General features: G+C 36.5%; 1 protein-coding gene across 5 annotated transcripts in view; it reads left to right on the forward strand.

Annotated features, from left to right (window-relative positions):
- The window catches only part of LOC108570030, an 11,139-nt gene extending 951 nt beyond the window's left edge, over nucleotides 1-10,188 (forward strand). For 2 of the 5 annotated variants that reach the window (XM_017931851.1, XM_017931848.1), the window contains exons 2-7: nucleotides 4,836-7,041; nucleotides 7,108-7,204; nucleotides 7,574-7,795; nucleotides 7,854-8,086; nucleotides 8,147-8,448; nucleotides 8,511-10,188. In XM_017931851.1, coding sequence (XP_017787340.1) covers nucleotides 4,861-7,041; nucleotides 7,108-7,204; nucleotides 7,574-7,795; nucleotides 7,854-8,086; nucleotides 8,147-8,448; nucleotides 8,511-10,077 — 4,602 coding nt within the window. In that variant the 5' untranslated portion in view covers nucleotides 4,836-4,860 and the 3' untranslated portion in view covers nucleotides 10,078-10,188. The other 3 variants (XM_017931849.1, XM_017931850.1, XM_017931852.1) reach the window with 3 other exon arrangements.
- Nucleotides 10,189-13,173: the final 2,985 nt, after the last annotated feature.

Here is a 13,173-nt window from a genome sequence, read left to right on the forward strand (position 1 = left end):
TTTTTTCGCTCTCTCCTTCCCGTTTCTGTTCTGTTGTTTTTTTTTTGTTCTCTCCTCTCTTTCTTGTTTTCGCGATTTTCGAGGGTTTTCCGACTGCCCTTCGCGCCCGTTCCTCACGCTGATCACGCGGCAACCCCCGAAAAAAAGTACGAATCTCGTTTGCGACTCGTAGCAATTTCCAACAACAACGTAGCATATCTCTATATTCGTACGCTTATACAGACACACACGCATACATGTAAAGGGGAAACTCGCAGCACACTGAAAGATCACACACAGTACGACGACGGGGAAATCGCCTAACAGGTCATCATCATCGTCATCTCCATCATTCGTACGTGTGCTTTGTTTACTACAACGCGACTCGGGGGGGTTTGTTTTCCCTGGTATCCCACCAACGCGACGCCACAATATACATCGCCATTATCCTAGGGACTCTCGGATCCTTTAATTTCGCGTCGTATTAACCTAGAAATAGACGGACGGACAGTATAGTGTGTGTGTATATATGGTATATATAATTTCTGTCGCGTCGTTTTAATGTCACAATGGTTCGTTCGTGCGTTCATTCGTCCGTTTGCTCTTCTCTGCATAGAGGAGCATAATTTAGCATTTTCGTAGTATATAGTAGCAAGCAGTAGAGAGAGCAGTAGTATAATTACTAGGCCGGGCATGTTGCCAGTGCTCCGGCGGTTCCGTCGCAGCCCCCGTTCGAGGAGCGGCGGGGCCGGTGGGGCCCACATCCTGCCACCATCCGTCGTCCGGCCGACTCGGGCAGGGGGCGTTGTTATTGAGTTTTATTTCCGATTTCTATGTACATGGCAACAAGTTATAATACTTACATACATTCACATACACACAAACACACACACCAACCATATCATTATTATTATTATTAAAACTACAGACTCGATCTTATACAACGAACGGACGAACCTATGCAAAGCGCTTTATCTTTCTCTTTTTTCCTGAAAACCATTAACATTCTACATCCATTATTATTTATTATAATAAGTATACTTTTTTAATTAATTGACTATAGACTAAAATCTTCTATTCTTTGGTAAATTATATAGAATGTTGCATTATAAATATATCAGCTATGCGTTTATTTTTATTGCGATTTTGTTGGTAACTTTTACAATTTTATTAACGTAAAAATCTAATGTCACGGTGTCAATTACATGAAAATATGTAAATTAATTCGTAATATTATTGAAATTACTACAGAAATGATCAAATTTTGATTTCAATTTAATCGTTTTGAATGAGCAGGTTTAATTTTTAATATTTTAAGGAAATAAGTCCTAAACTTTGAAAAATTATTGATTATTTGTATTAGTTATAATAATAAATATACTTTTTTTTAGAAGATTTCTTACTCAATTGATTATAAACTAAAATCTTCTATTCTTTGGTAAATTATATAGAATGTTGCATTATAAGTATGTCAGTTATGCGTTTATTTTTATTGCGATTTTGTTGGTAACTTTTACAATTTTATTAACGTAAAAATCTAATGTCACGGTGTCAATTACAGTTTTATTTCCGATTTCTATGTACATGGCTACAAGTTATAATACTTACATACATTCACATACACACAAACACACACACCAACCATATCATTATTATTATTATTAAAAGTACAAACTCGATCTTATACAACGAACGGACGAACCTATGCAAAGCGCTTTATCTTTCTTTTTTTTTCCTGAAAACCATTAACGTTCTACATCCATTATTCGCAATCACTACTGAAACATTTCTATTACTTTCAATTACATTTAAATAATTTTACACACAAATATTGTGTACATTTCAAAACAACTAACATTTCCTTGTTGAAATTTACATTGAAAACATTTTGCACTGAAATATTATTTAAATTTCATTTTTATTCATGCATTTTTTTACATTAATTCAATTCAACTGTAATTTCTGTTCATAAATATGACAGCTACGTTTATTTTGTATAAATTACTATCTTTATTGCGATTTTGTTTACACTTACATATCTTATTAACTGTCACATTCGTTAAAATCTAATGTTTTCAATTATATGAAAAGATGTAAATTAATTCGTAATTTTACTGAAATTACTAATGAAATATTTGTAATTATCGTTTTCTTGCTGAAATGTTGATGAATGTCATGCAATTGCTAAAAACAACCATTTTGTTAATGTCATGATGACATGTACTTCACGACTGAATTTGTTTCATTTTATAAAATTATTTGCAATATAAGTGTCTAATTTGCACTGAAATTTTGCTGAAACATTAATGAAATGACAATATTTACTTAATCATTGTTAAAAACAATTATTTTGTTTATTTAAATGGAAACATATTTTCTTCTTTTATATATTTGTATATGTGTATTTGTTTATATATGTGCTTTTATTTTGTTTATTGCAATTTTGTTGGTAACTATCAAATCGTCCATTTTCTTAACGTCGATGATTTGATATTTTTTCGATTTATATTCAATCGAATTTCCACTCAAACTTTGCTAAATTATTAATGAAATGGCATTTGCTTAAAAAATAATCATTTTGTTATTCCAATTGAAATATTTTTTATTCTTATATAATGTTGACATGTGCTTTTATTTTGTTTATTGCGATTTTGTTGGTAACTAGTAAATCGACCATTTTGTTAACGTCAAGATGACAGATTCTCATTTTCCATATACAATAATTCGCAATGTGAGTAAAATTATTTCGTGATAATTTGCTATCTTTTCATTTATATTTGCACTCAAATTGTGCTGATATATTTATGATATTGATATTGTTTACTTCAATTTAATATTTTCGATTATTGTGCTTTTTTTATTACAATTTTGTTGGAAACTTACATTTATTAACTGAGATTTGTTAAACCTAATGTTTTTTTTCATTTATTTTTCTAAGCAGGGATAAAATACTGCTTAATTTCAAGTAAATGTAATTTCAGTTATTGTATACATTGACAACTACCAAAATATTTTATTGCGATTTTGTTGGCAACTACTAAATCGACCATTTTGTTAACTGGCAAATCTATAAAAGCTCACTTTGATAATCACTAAAATTATTTTATACATTAGAATTTTGTTGGTAACCAAACAATAAAATGTATAAACTGCGATTTTTTCCCCTTAAATATTTGCAAATTAACAAAATTTTGTGTTTTCTAAAGATATACAATGAACAATTGTTGTAATTGAAACCAAATGCAAATATAAATGAAAACTGACATAATTTGTTATAAATCAACATGTTTCTTATAGTTAAATTCAAAAACATGTCAAAAAATGAAATGAAATACATACAACAATTTGTAGTTAATTCTGACTGTTTTTCGTGAAGCTATGTGTAGAATTTTGTTAGTTAATGCATAGATTTTGTTGAATGATGCAATTGATTTAATTATATAATATGAAGAGTAATAAATATTATCTTCATTTTTGTTTTGATTCTGTTGGTATTTTGCACATGACATTAAAATGTCATTTGTGTCAACTAATGTCATTTCAATAGTATCGTTTTAATTACATAAGGATCAGACGTCGACAACATTTATCATCCTTTAAACGATTTAAAGTGAGTTTTTGTTATAAACTGTTACGTTTTTAACATTTTTTTTAATTAGCTGAAGTTAACCTGTTTTCGTTTCGTAACTGATGTATTTTTTTTGACATTCTTAATGATCTTGACATTATTATTTTTTTGGTTAAAAATGTCAGTTGATGAAATAGAAAAACAAAGAAAAAATTGATGTAATGTATGAAAATTTTACGTTTAGAAATATCTAAATATTGTTAAATATGATCGATGATCAGATAGAACGGAAACCTGAATACAAACTTAAGAAATATTTTAGTTTCTGAAATAATTCGCATCAAATTTCAGTATTTCAGGAAACTGAAAAGTTAAAGCATTTTATTAAGAGTGTGGATGAATCACGGAAGCTTTTGTCAATTGTCACATGTTGCAAATCGGCCATCTTGTTTTTATGACGTTTAACACATATCGACCATTTTGATGATAAAACATGACATTAATTAGTTTTAATTATAATTGACACACTTTCCCTAATTAAACATCAAATTAATAATGGTAATTGTCATTAATTAATTATTAGCACTGAATGCAATCATTGATATGTATTGCAATCCATTAATACATTGAATTATGATTACGACACACTTAAGACCAATTACATGACATAACTCATTTTTGACAAGTTAATTGACTTTTTTGGTGCAATTAATTTTATGTCGAATTTTTATTGTAACTTTTGGAAATGAATAATATGAAAAATTACATAGAAAGTTGATAATTATAAATTAAAAATTGCATGCATCGATGATAAACATAATTAAATTTTAAATTGCAAACTAATTCTAAATAATAAGTTGGTTTCAGTGTTGGTTATAGTGTGAGTGTGTGTGTGTGTATACATGGGAAAACAGTTACGAGTCTGCAACAAAGTGTTTGCTTGCTTGCTTTGCTACTAACTTGTACACTTTCCCGAGTTCCGTTACGTTTAACCCACGTCAATGCTAATGCAGACGACGAAATAGTTTTATTATCTTCATAATTCCTGCTCCGTAATCACTGATTCATTAATATTAATTGAAACATACATTGAGTTTTTGCTTAAGTTGAAATGGAAACTGTGTAACTTGGAAGAGCGCCAATTCGATGATGAGATAACAATTTCCCCGGGGGTGCGCTTTTTTCCCCAAGTATAAGTGAATTTCGCGCCGGGTGAACGTCGAGATACTTCATTTTCCTTATCGCATCAGAGATTTTTTATTTATTTATTTTATTTCTTTCGTAACAGGTCCTGAAATTTGTATACCAATGTCATGGCAAATCGTGAAAAGAAACTAACCGCAGGCAGAAAGCAAACATCTGCCTCACCTATACAATTGAAGGAAGAAGCCGAAGAAGAAACGTCCTCACCATTATCGAAGGGTCAGGAAAAGGAGGAGACGCCCGGTACGTCGTCTTCGTCGTCGGCAGTGCAGCAAACCCCGAGACTGGTAAACAAAAAGGCGGCTCTGAAGCGTAAAGACACTAGAAAGATTAAGAAGAAGACGTTCAAGATCAGCTTGAAAGCTAAGACGAAGAACAGTAAATTCGCTAAGCTCGCAGTTATTGCTAAGGGTGGTAAAGGCGTGAATGTGAAGAAGCTGAATAACGGCGTTGCGAAGACGAAGATCATAAGGAAACGGGGAACGTCGAAGAGTAATGATCAGCCGCCCGTTCTGGAGCCGATCTACACGCAAGTGAATAAATCTGGAAAGAAGAGGGCTCCGGTGTTGAGGAGCGAAGGACCTTCAACAGTATCGGAGACAATTGAGTCTATAGTTACACAATTCAGCGGCAGCACAAGGAGAAGAGCGCAGTGCAAAACAATGAAGAAGGACAGTTTAGATACGGTGTCAGAGTGCATCGAGGACGTCGTGAATGATGCGACTTACATCAAAGAGGAGGACATCAAAAAGGAGATCGACGAAGATCTGACGAAGACCCCGCCGAAGAAAGCGAACCTGAGGAAATCGAAAATCGAGAGGAAAGTGAAGAAGGAGAACATCGAAAACACACTAGGTCCCACCGACATGTCGGACAGCAACGTGATAGATATGCTCGACCTGAATGTGCGTAACGTGAAGAGCAAGACGATCGAGCAGAGGAGACACAGCATAGAGAAGATCCAGATCACAAATCCCGATGGTAAATCGAATCCGCACACGTCGCTGTTCGGCGGCGCGCCTCGCCGCAGCGTAAGTCCGAAAATAAAGAGGCCGGCGAAGACGAGAAGTCTGGACGCTAAGAGAGCGAGTCCGTACAATACACGTCTCGAGCAACCAGCTCGACTGCTCAGGAACGGAAAGCAGAGGAAACTGAAGAAACTGTTGGACGGTTTGGAAGGAAGCGGTGCGAAGAAACGGATACGCAGCACCGGTTCCGAGCACAGCGGCAGCGAAGTGTCCTTCTTCCAATTGTCTGGATGCGAATCGGACAGCAGTTTCTCGGATCTTGCCTCGACGCAGGGCTGCGAGAACCGCGACAGTCTGGACATCAAGGATATGCTCATCAAGAAGGAGATCCTGGAGACGATAGAGAACAACGCGCCGGACATCGTCAACAAGGAGCTGCCGAATTACACGCAGATCCTGAAGCGAAGCATGTCCTCGGAAACCGGTGTTAAAAGTAAAGAGACGAGTGATGCGAACACGATAGACACCAACTCTAATCTCTGCATTGAGGTGACTAAAGAACAAGCGAGTGTTAAATCGGAAGTGGCTTCTCCGGATGAAGCGAAAGTGGCCGAGAAGAACATAATCTTAGATATAATGAAGCAGACTTTCAATGATGACGTTGTGAAAGACAAAGACGAGACTGATAAAAGGAAAACGCGTTCGTCGTACAAGAAGACTAGTGCGAAAGAGGCTGACGAAGAGGTCGCAGTTCCGGCGACGTCCTCCGCAATTGTATTGAAGGAGATCGAAATAAGGGAGATCGTAGTCACAGAGGACAAATCTCCGGTCAATGACGAAGTCAAGAGGACGGATATCGAGGTAGAGGAGCAAGAATTGGAGGAAGTGCCGGAGCTGGTGGTGGAGGAAGAGGACGAAAATATGGTTCTCGACGAGAAGGAAACCAAAGAAAACGAAGAAATGCAAGTCGAGGAAAACGTCGTCGTCGCCACAATTAGTTCTGCGAATAGCGAGACCGAGAACAGCGAGGACGTGAAGGCGGAGATCGTGGAGACTCCTGAGAATCTGCTGAAGAAGGCGGAAATACTGAAGGCTCTCGGTCTGCAGAGTTCGCAGGCGGCCGCGGAGAAGGACAAATCCCGTAAAGTAGTTCCTAAGACAAACGCCTACACGGGTACATTGAAAACGGTGATAAAATTGAATAGGTGCGAGAAGAAGAAGCGGAATTCCCTGAAGATGACGCTCCAGAAGAAGGGAAAATCCGCTGGCAAGGACGACGATCTGGTTAAAAGCGTCGAGGACGAGTACAAGATTATGAAGGACGTAAGTGCAATCATAACGAAACTTACTTTTACCATTAGTTACTCAATTATTGTGTTTTTGATGCAGGGACATTCCACTTCTTGGAAATCACAACACGGGGGACAATCTTCGGATACAGCTGGTGCGCAGCGCAAATCACACTATATTAATCGCTCTAACATGGGTAATAATGGTTTTGGGATTAATCCAATAGTTTTATCTAGAACATTCCCCCCCTTTTCCCAATCCATCTTTACGTTCATGCACTTCAATATTAAGTCAACATAAACGTAAAGATGAGATAGCTACCTCACAAATTTAACAAATGATACAAGCAAAGATAATTCATTGCAAATCGAAAAGATATCGATAATCGTCAGTCCCTAGTAAACTAGTTTAATTAAATCATAATATGGCTTGGTAGAAGAATATAATTTTCTAGAAATGACCAAAAAAAAAATGAATTGTATGATTTGGTTGAAGGCAAACAATTAATTGAAACTCTGCATTCGTTTTGCGCGACATTTACGTTATTTTGTGACGTGTTCTTCAGATGGTAGCAGCGAGCACACATCGGATGGAGATAATCCGGTCAACGAGGATGACGCCACGAAGAGTTTGGTCATACCGGAGAAGGCGAGTTCGTTCAGCATCCATCCCGACAGGCTGTGCAAGGACGAGTGTTCGTATTGTTTCGGAAAGTTTGGCCTGTTCGATACTCCGTGCCACATCGCCCAGATGAAGAGCATAGATAGGCAGAACAAGATATTATCAAGTAAATATTAAGGTTTTTTCTTTTATAAGTTAATGTTGCTTAACTGATTGTATCGTAGCGGAGAAACACTTGACGAGAGATTCGTGTCTGTGCGACGCTTGCTACAGGCATGTAGATAGGAAGTCGAATATGCCGTCCTACGGTGGTAACAAAGCGATTAAACGGAAGATGCCTTTGGTGGCGCCTGGGCCGAAGCAGAATCATTGCCACGTTTTGGGTTGCGGAAGGATCTCCACGAAGATCCTGCGCAGGAAATGGTTGATGAAGATGAAGAAGTCCGTGTGTCAAGTGGTGAGTGTTTTTGAATCGTCGAAAGATTTGATCATGTAATGTTTTGTTTCGTTTCTGCAGATTGACATCGATTTGAATAATTTGGGGTTGCATTCGATTCCAATTTGCGAGGATCATTACTCTGCGATTGCCCATCTGATGGATTGCGCGATGTGCAAGAGACGTCTCGCACGTAACCACATCCATTATTTAGGAGCCGAAGCCAACGAGGTGAACGGCGCGCTGACGGAGATCGGAATTCCGGTCAATCTCAACGACAGACTCGTCTGCAAATTGTGTCGGTACTTTGCGACTCTGATCCTGAAAGCGGAGGACGAAAGACCGGAGAATAGTCAAAACTTTTACACTGAATATAAACGCAGGTTAGTGAGCGTTGATTGTAGATTTTGATAATGTTTTGTAATGTGTTCTGTGTGATTTGCAGGTTGCTGCATTTCCATAATATCGAGTTAATGGATGATGCGCAGGCGGAGGAGCCGATTCCCGCGCCGACGAAGGAGAAGAACGACGCGAAGAAACGGAAGATTATGAGTAAAAGTGATAACAGCAGCAACTCGGAGCCTCCGGTGTTGGAGCCGCAGGTGGTGCTCGGTATTGGAAAGGAATCATCCTCCTCAGGATCGCTGGTGATGGCCGGCGAGTCCCGTCCAGACAGTCCGAACGATTACATGGTGGACTACAATACGCTTATACCGAATATCGCGTTGGAGTGCGGCGGCAACGATCTGCAGGTGACGCGCAAGGAAGTGCCCAAAACGAACAGCAGCATCTCGATAAAGCGGATCAGTGGTAAATCGATGGAGAGTGCGATGGACAAGTCAAAGTCGAAGAATAAAAGTGATATAGCCGTGCAGAGGCTCGGCTCGAACCCGTCGATCTCCGTTCGCCAGTTGTTCCCCGGCGAAGAGGAACTTCAGCTGAACGCGATCATCGAGTTCAACAACGTGAAGGAGAGGACTCCCGAAGGATGGGAGAAGTGCGTTTCCACCATACAATACGATCCGGACATCAAGATGCTGTGGCAGGAATTGCAGAAACCGTACGGCAACCAGAGCAGTTTCCTGCGGCATCTCATCCTGCTGGAGAAGTACTTCCGCAACGGCGATCTCCTGCTGTCACCTACAGCGAGTCATCACTCTGTGAACTACACGGAGTCCGTCCAGAACAGACTCAGGGCTTACGACAACATTCGCACCGTCAATCCTCAACCGCTTCCCACTTCGAAACCCACGAAGAAGTACTCGTTACCTGCCGAACCGACGATCACGTCGCCTGTGAAGATACCAACGCCGCCTCCGCCTCCACCACCTACGTCCGATCAACCATCGCAACCAGCGAAACAACCTCTGATTCAATTGGACGCTCCAAGCAGCGGCTTCCTGGTTCCCAGTACGGCGGCGCAGAGCGCTCTCACGATTGCACCCTCGACATCGGTGGTGGCCACAACGCAGAGTCGACCTAAGCTACCTCCCGGTTTGATATCGCTGCAGCCGGGCACGAAGATCCCGGTGAACAGCTCCCGCCAGAAGATCAAGTTCCCCATTATGAAGGACTGGCGTCCGAATCTGATTCCGATCGATCCCTCGCAAACGTACGAGAAGAAGCCTGGTCTCGTGCAGGTGATCTCCGGCGGGAAACCCTACCACATAGCGCTCGAGGACTACAAGAAGATGTGCGCGATCAAGCACAAATTCGACTTGCATCAGAAACGCAAGCACCAGAGACCCACAGGTAACGTGAACTCGCTGCTGAAGAGTTCCCCAGCTCGCAAGAGTCTCATCATCACCAAAGCTAGTCCACCCAAAGCCGAAGTCGGTTCTGATCAGGAGTCGGAGAACGGACTTCACGTCGAGGCGAAGCTCGGAGCGGCGGGTGGAAGCGACATGCCCAAAATACCCAAAAGTCTGACAGTGATACCTCAAACAGTTACTAAAAGGGTATTGCGGCCTTCGAGTCCAGCTCTACTCAACAAGAGCAAACCGAATTCATGATTATTCCAAACGCTGTATACGTACTGAATACATATACAAAACAAGCAACAAAAACTCTCGGTATAATCAAAGAAAAAAAATAGATACGAAGAAGTAAAGGAATAGAAGAAGTTAAAGAAAAAAGAAGTGCCTCAACTTAAGATAAATATATATACATATTATATATTTACATATATTTTTTATTATCTTAGCAGCTCGGACTGCGATCACATGTGATTTATTGTTCTAACAGCAATCGTTCTTTCGGATCCTTCTTTTTAATGATGATGATGATGATATTAATCAATCAAAAATAATTATAAATCCTATCATTGACGATCCACGGAAGTGCGCGCGAAACGTTTTCTAATAAATAAATAAATGAAAAGAAAGAAGAAAAAATAATAACAAGAGCACAAAAACCTATTTTTTATCCAAGGTCTTTTTTTCTAATAAGTTAAGTTATTTTTCAGGAAATGTTTCCGCAAATTGTTAAAACGTATATTATTGTTAAACATTATTATTACTATTATCACCTATTATTTTCATTGTACATATGTAACTAAATATATATATATAAACAAAAAAACAACAATAATATCGTATCTTATATATATATATATAAAATTTTCTTAAGAAAATTCGTGAACTTTAAAACGCATTGGTGGATTTTGTTTTTGTTGAAACAATTGAAGAAATCGATGCTATCACTATTACTATAATTATTATTATTATTACTTCATTTCAGAACAATGTATATTTTTTAATACTGTAACATATTCGAGCTAGTTTTGTTAAATTTATAGATTATATAAACAATGTGAGAAAGAATGATGATGAAGACGAAAGAGAAAAATCTATATATGGAAGAAAAGAAAAAACCAATATTTTTGCGAACAATATATATATATTTAAACTTAATCGATGATTTAAGCGAAGAAATGTTATTTATTTCGTAACAACAATTACAAAAAAGAAAGAAAAACATAATCCAGAAACATGTACAAAGCAACATTATTATAATAATTTGTTCGATTAAACGGATAAAACTTTGTATTTCCCTTAATTATTTTCACTCTCCGTTGAATCGTTTATTAATAATAATATTTCATTTTTTTTTTCTCTCTCCATCACTCATTACCAAAGTCGTTTATTGTACTGCCCCCACGATTGTTCGATTTGTAATTAAAAAAAAAGAAACGCGAGAAACAAAAGAGAAATTTTGTTTATTTTTTTTTGTAATTATTATTCTCTCTCTCTCTCTGCGTAATTGTTAGAGCATTAAGTTTTATTTATATTACTTTTAGAATTTCTATGTATAACATTTTTTTGTTGTTGTTTTTTAAGTCTCCATAGTTTTAGTTAAGTTCGTTTCGAATTTTATTTTATTGGGTGATGATTAAAAGAGAGAAAAAATTGATTGATTGAGAAGGAAAGGAAAAGAAAAAAAACAAAATAACTTCATTTACGTTATGTTAATTGTATTATTACATGATTTTGTTTTTTTTTTTTTTGTTAGGCGTGGATCGACGAAGGCGGGGATTCGCGCTTGTTGAAAAGTCTGAATGTTATTTGTTGTTATGCCGGATATTCTTTGTACAGTTGCCGTGGAGACGAGGAGAATCGTGTACGTTGGTCATTTGTAGTTACTTTAATAATTACATTAATTTTATATAATCTTGAACGTCTTTTAATGAAAACCTTTTTCCCCTCTCTATAATTTCCCTATTAACAAATCTCCAATGAAGTTCAAAGTAGATGTAGAAAAAAATTACTTCTTTCGACTTTCAACGAAATAAAAACTGTTTATTTTGTTTTATTGGTTGAGAATCGGGCGAGCTGTGGATAGAAAAAAAAATGAATAACCAATGAGATGTTTGGAAGCAAACAAAAGATGCATTTTTATTGGTCCCCAGTTTTTTGTTTTGACGCACCGCTCGTAAATATACGATTTTATCAATTGTATTTGCACAGAAAAACAACAGAAAGGCGGAATAATTTGACTATTGGATGGACGAATCAACCAATCCTTGAACATCATAGATTACTCTACCAAAATACGCGTCAAAAGCCAAGTAACTTGACAAATAAATTATATCTAAATACACACAAAGTTTCTACAGTTTAGAAACTTGTTTGAATAAATTACAAATGATAATTGTTTGAGTCATACAGTTTATTATTGTAAAATTGTTTTTGATGCAATAATGTAAATAGTTTGTCTCATAATTATTGTTTTATAGATTAAATTGATGAGTAATTGACTTTTTACAATTACGATTTGGATGTTTTTGTAGTTGTTTACTTGAATGCGAGTCCAATCCAGTATTATTAATGTCAATAATTAAGTAAGTTGTTATGTATTTACTTGCATTTGTTATGCGCTATTTCTTGTTGTTGTAACGCGTTTCCAGTTAACGAAAATCCCCGATTCGAATTCCTTACTTTTATTTCCGTAATCTTTATTAACAATCTGTGAAGGTCGAAATTTAGTTAATAGATAAACTTTTAGTAAATTTATTATGTTGTAAGGTTGGAAATACCTTTACACAACAAAAGTGGTAAAGTTTTCAATTTATTTCATTTCTAAACTATTAACGGTTATTTCTTGCTATTATTTGAACATTTTCAGTCTTCTAATTCCGGGTTTTTCCTTAATCTTTACGTTATTTGATTTAGGACGAAAAGTGGAAACATTTTAAAAGATCTACAATTTAATTAATTGCAAACATTATAACGTTTTTTCTTTCTATTTTATAAGACATTTCCAACTATGAAAATTTGTGTTTTTACTTAATGTTTACATAATCTATTTAAGTTCGAAAAGTGGTAAAGTTTTCAAATATTTTCAATTTATTTCATTTCTAAACTATTAACGTTTATTTCTTGCAATTATTTGAACATTTTCAGTCTTGTAATTCAGGTTTTTCCTTAATCTTTTCGTTATTTGATTTATGACGAAAAGTTGCAACGTTTTTAAAGATCTTTAAAAGGCATTTCCAACTAAGAAAATGTGTTTTTTTCCTCTTAATCTTTACGTAATTATTTCGGTTGAAAAGTGGCTATGTTTTCAAACATCTTGAATTTTTGTAATTGATAAAATTTTAACTTTTTTTT

This window comes from Nicrophorus vespilloides, unplaced genomic scaffold, assembly GCF_001412225.1.
Source record: "Nicrophorus vespilloides isolate i.1.1-1 unplaced genomic scaffold, Nicve_v1.0, whole genome shotgun sequence".
Classification (NCBI taxonomy): domain Eukaryota; kingdom Metazoa; phylum Arthropoda; class Insecta; order Coleoptera; family Silphidae; genus Nicrophorus; species Nicrophorus vespilloides.